Source organism: Populus alba, chromosome 18 (genome assembly GCF_005239225.2).
Source record: "Populus alba chromosome 18, ASM523922v2, whole genome shotgun sequence".
Lineage (NCBI taxonomy): Eukaryota > Viridiplantae > Streptophyta > Magnoliopsida > Malpighiales > Salicaceae > Populus > Populus alba.
Window position 1 is genome coordinate 7,206,252 of NC_133301.1, and position 3,890 is coordinate 7,210,141.

Here is a 3,890-nt window from a genome sequence, read left to right on the forward strand (position 1 = left end):
ATTTTCCATGCAGTACAAAAAACAAAATTAAAAAAATAAAAAGTGTTTTTTTAGTATTATGATATAGGGTGTTTTTTAATTAAAATAATATTTTTCAGAATTTTTTATTTATAACTTGAATATATTAAAATAATCTAATTTGAAAAAATACCAACTTAATATTTTTTAAAATAAAAAATAATTTAAAAAACTTATAACACAAAAACAATCATGGATATTCAGGATCGAAAATGAAAGTATAATACACGCTCTTCCTCCGTTTAGAAATCGAGCGGGACGAGTCGTTTTTTGTCTCTTTGTTTGTTTGAATTTCAAATATCAAACGGGCACATTGGAACATGTATCTGCGTCACACAACGAAAACCCACTAACCCACGTCCCTCTCTCCCTCTCTTCTCTCTCAAGTCTCTACCCACTTTGTATCTCTCTCCCTCTCTCTTGCTTTCTTTGGCTATTTTCCAAGCTCGGTTTCTTCGAAAAATTTCTACTTTTTGCAGCTCTGATGCTATCTGAAGCTACATTATTGCAACATTCTTGAAGTTTGCATCTTTCAAGTCTTAAGAGTTTATTGCTCTGCTTGAGCAAGAAAGTTTTAGTGATGGGTGCATCAGGAAAATGGGTGAAATCCCTTATAGGTTTTAAAAAGTCTGATAAAGATCAAGACCATGTAAGCTAAACCACACTCATTAACCAAACAAATCCAACCCTTTTGTTCTTTAATGTAGTAATAGTGATGTTAATGATTTTTTTTTCCCTGTACGAGAAGGTAAATGGCAAGATTAAGAAATGGAAGCTATGGAGGAGCTCATCTGGTGACTTGGGGTCTTCATGGAAGGATTTTAAAGGGAAACATAGAGCAGCGTCAGAGGCATCATGTTCTTCACCATTAACTGATCCATTTACTACCGCAATGGCTACTGTGGTTAGAGCTCCTCCTAAGGGTTTTAGGGTTGTCAGGCAAGAGTGGGCTGCTATCAGGATTCAAACTGCTTTCCGTGGATTCTTGGTAAATGGGTTTCCCTTTTTGGTCTTGGATCTCTTTTAACTGTTTGTTTGCTGAGAAAATGGAGTAGGAGGGAGGGAAAGAAAGTTGAATGTTTTTATTTTATGAACTGGGTTTGGCATTTACTGTTTTGTGGAAAATTAGGAACTTTCTCCCTCTTTCAAGGAGGAAAAAATGGAACCTTTTGAATATACCTTACTGTTTGATTGCTGAGAAAATGGCAGAAAAGAGAGTTTGAATGTTTTTGACTTCATGATTTGGATTGACAGAATAGGAACTTTCTTCAAGCTTTGAAATTGACAAAATTTGAAGACACCACACATCTGAGTTGAATTCACACAAAGTCTGTGTTAATGCGTAACCACTAAACAGTGCGAAAAAAGCTGAACTTTTTTTTTTTTTAATGATCATTGACTCTTTCTTTGCAATCTTACTGAATCTTAAGTGAGCAAATGAAACACTAATCGAACAAAGAAAACAGGTACTATAAGAGACGAATTTCCAGACTTAAAGCAAAAACTTTGAACATAATACTTGGCAAATCAATTTACAATGGTTGTTGAACAAGTGAGTGATTGGTCCTAGGCAAGAAGGGCTCTGAGGGCTTTGAAAGGAGTGGTGAGACTCCAAGCTATAGTTCGAGGTAGACAAGTGAGAAAGCAGGCTGCTGTGATGCTTAGGTGTATGCAGGCTCTTGTTCGAGTTCAAGCTCGAGTCAGGGCTCATCCTGTGCGAATGTCCATAGAAGGGCAGGCAGTGCAGAATATGCTAAATGAGCGGCATAGCAAGGCTGATCTCTTGAAACATGCTGAGGTATCATAAAAACCACTAAATAGATACGTGCTAATGATCCATTTTCATAGGCTGATCTCTTGAAACATTGCTCTAAGGAGTTTGATTCGATTTCAGGAAGGGTGGTGCGATGGCAAGGGGACATTGGAAGATGTGAAGTCAAAACTGCAAATGAGGCAAGAAGGAGCCTTCAAGAGAGAAAGAGCAATTGCATACTCCCTTGCTCAAAAAGTATTCTGCTATCATATGTTTTAGTGCCTTACTTTTTCACATATGCTAACCATGTTCACTAACTAATTTATTTTTTCAGCAATGGAGATCAAACCCCAGCTCAAATACTCGAACCAATGGTTCGGTAAACTCATTCAAGAATCAGGAGTTTGATAAGTATAGCTGGGGATGGAGTTGGCTTGAACGCTGGATGGCAGCCAAGCCATGGGAGTCTAGATTGATGGAGCAACCCTCAGTTACTCCACCGAAGTCTTGTGTAGATGTGAACAAACATTCAAAATCCTCTGAACAAAGTTTAGTGAAAGTCAGAAAGAACAATGTAACTACTAGAATTTCAGCTAGGCCTCCAGTTGGGCATATTACTCGCTCATCTTCCATTCCAAGTTCTGAATTCCGCTTTGACGATAGTTCAGCTTCTTCATCAATTTGTACATCTACAACACCAATATCAGGAAACACTGGCTTGGCCTCTGATAAAACAGAGGAGAGTGGTAACAGTAGGCCAAATTACATGAACCTGACCGAGTCAACCAAGGCAAAGCGAAAAACATCCGGTCATTTATCTCAAAGGATCCAAAGGCAGTCTATGGATGAGTTTCAGTTTCTCAAAATGTCAGGAGCATTCTCCAATGGAGATTCGAAAAGCAGTGCTGGTTCTGATCCGTCAGTTAATTTATCTAAGCCACTTTGCTTGCCAACAAGATTTGACGAAACAACTAAGAGGAATGGATCATTTGTATGATTAGATGGGTTGACTAAGAAGTTTCAACAACTTGTTGAACTCCGTTGTTGAGATATGTGTATTAATTTAGAAGCATTTCTGCAATCATTATTGGCAAGCTGTAGCTAAGACAGCTGTGCCAGCACCTTCAAATATCGTGAAATCACATTAGTATTGTGGCGTGTTTCTCTGTCAAGAAGTGAGATTTAGCTTGGAACCAATCCGTTCCTACTAAATCATGGCCACAGATCATTGCATCTCAGAATATGCTTTGGATAAAAATTTAGTTGCTCTGAAAGCATGTCCTTTCCATGTTAGTACTGGATAAATTCTTTGTACCGATCATCTTTTTAGTAGATTTATCAACATGAATGTGTTTTTTTAATATTTATTTGAAAGCAAGCTCTTTCCATGATAATTCTTCGTACAGGATGTAACAATTTGAAGGAGAAAATAAATGATTAAGAGAGCTTTTCATTCACATTCAGCTTAATGCATAATAGTCATGTACAGTATTACTTATATACAATTTTACTTAACAAACTATTTTGTCTCTTATGATAACAGAGTCCTTAACTAACTAATCAAAACAGAATTAATTTATAATTAATCAACACAGAATCCATTCAGTTGCAGCATGTTTATGCTGCTGGTAGTCAGTTTGTTTGTTGCTTGGTTTGCGTTGCACGCCACACTGCATGGCATGTTGTTGGTGATGTTTGTTGCTGCTGTTAATCTGTTGGCGTGATGCTGGCCATGCTCTTTATTTGCTGCGTTGGTTTCAGATGCAGGAGACCTTGCTGATGTGGTCTCTAATATCCCCCACAAGATGGAGAATAGAGATTAACTATTCCCATATTGGAAAGATGTTGTTGTAGAACTAAAGAAGGAAGAGCTTTGGTAAAAATGTCTGCTAGTTGTCGTTGGGAAGCAACATGAGCAGTGGTGATGAGACCAACTTGTATCTTGTCACGAATAAGATGGCAGTCCAGTTCAATATGATTTGTCCGTTCTGAAAGACTAGATTGGCAGCAATGTGAAGAGCCGCTTGGTTATCACAGTAAAGTTGAGCAGCTTGGGGATGAGAAAGAGAGAGATCCTGAAGGAGATAACGCAGCCAAGTTAATTCTGAGCAAGTGGAAG

The 3,890-nt window shown here is 37.9% G+C and overlaps 1 protein-coding gene across 1 annotated transcript; it reads left to right on the forward strand.

Annotated features, from left to right (window-relative positions):
• Nucleotides 1-358: 358 nt before the first annotated feature.
• LOC118035031 (protein IQ-DOMAIN 6-like) lies at nt 359-3,173 on the forward strand. The gene is given in 6 exon segments (XM_073406217.1): nt 359-667; nt 767-1,006; nt 1,589-1,816; nt 1,913-2,026; nt 2,106-2,734; nt 2,736-3,173. Coding segments are annotated over 6 exon segments (1,317 nt in total). The 5' UTR covers nt 359-598; the 3' UTR covers nt 2,773-3,173.
• The last annotated feature ends 717 nt before the right edge of the window (nt 3,174-3,890 follow it).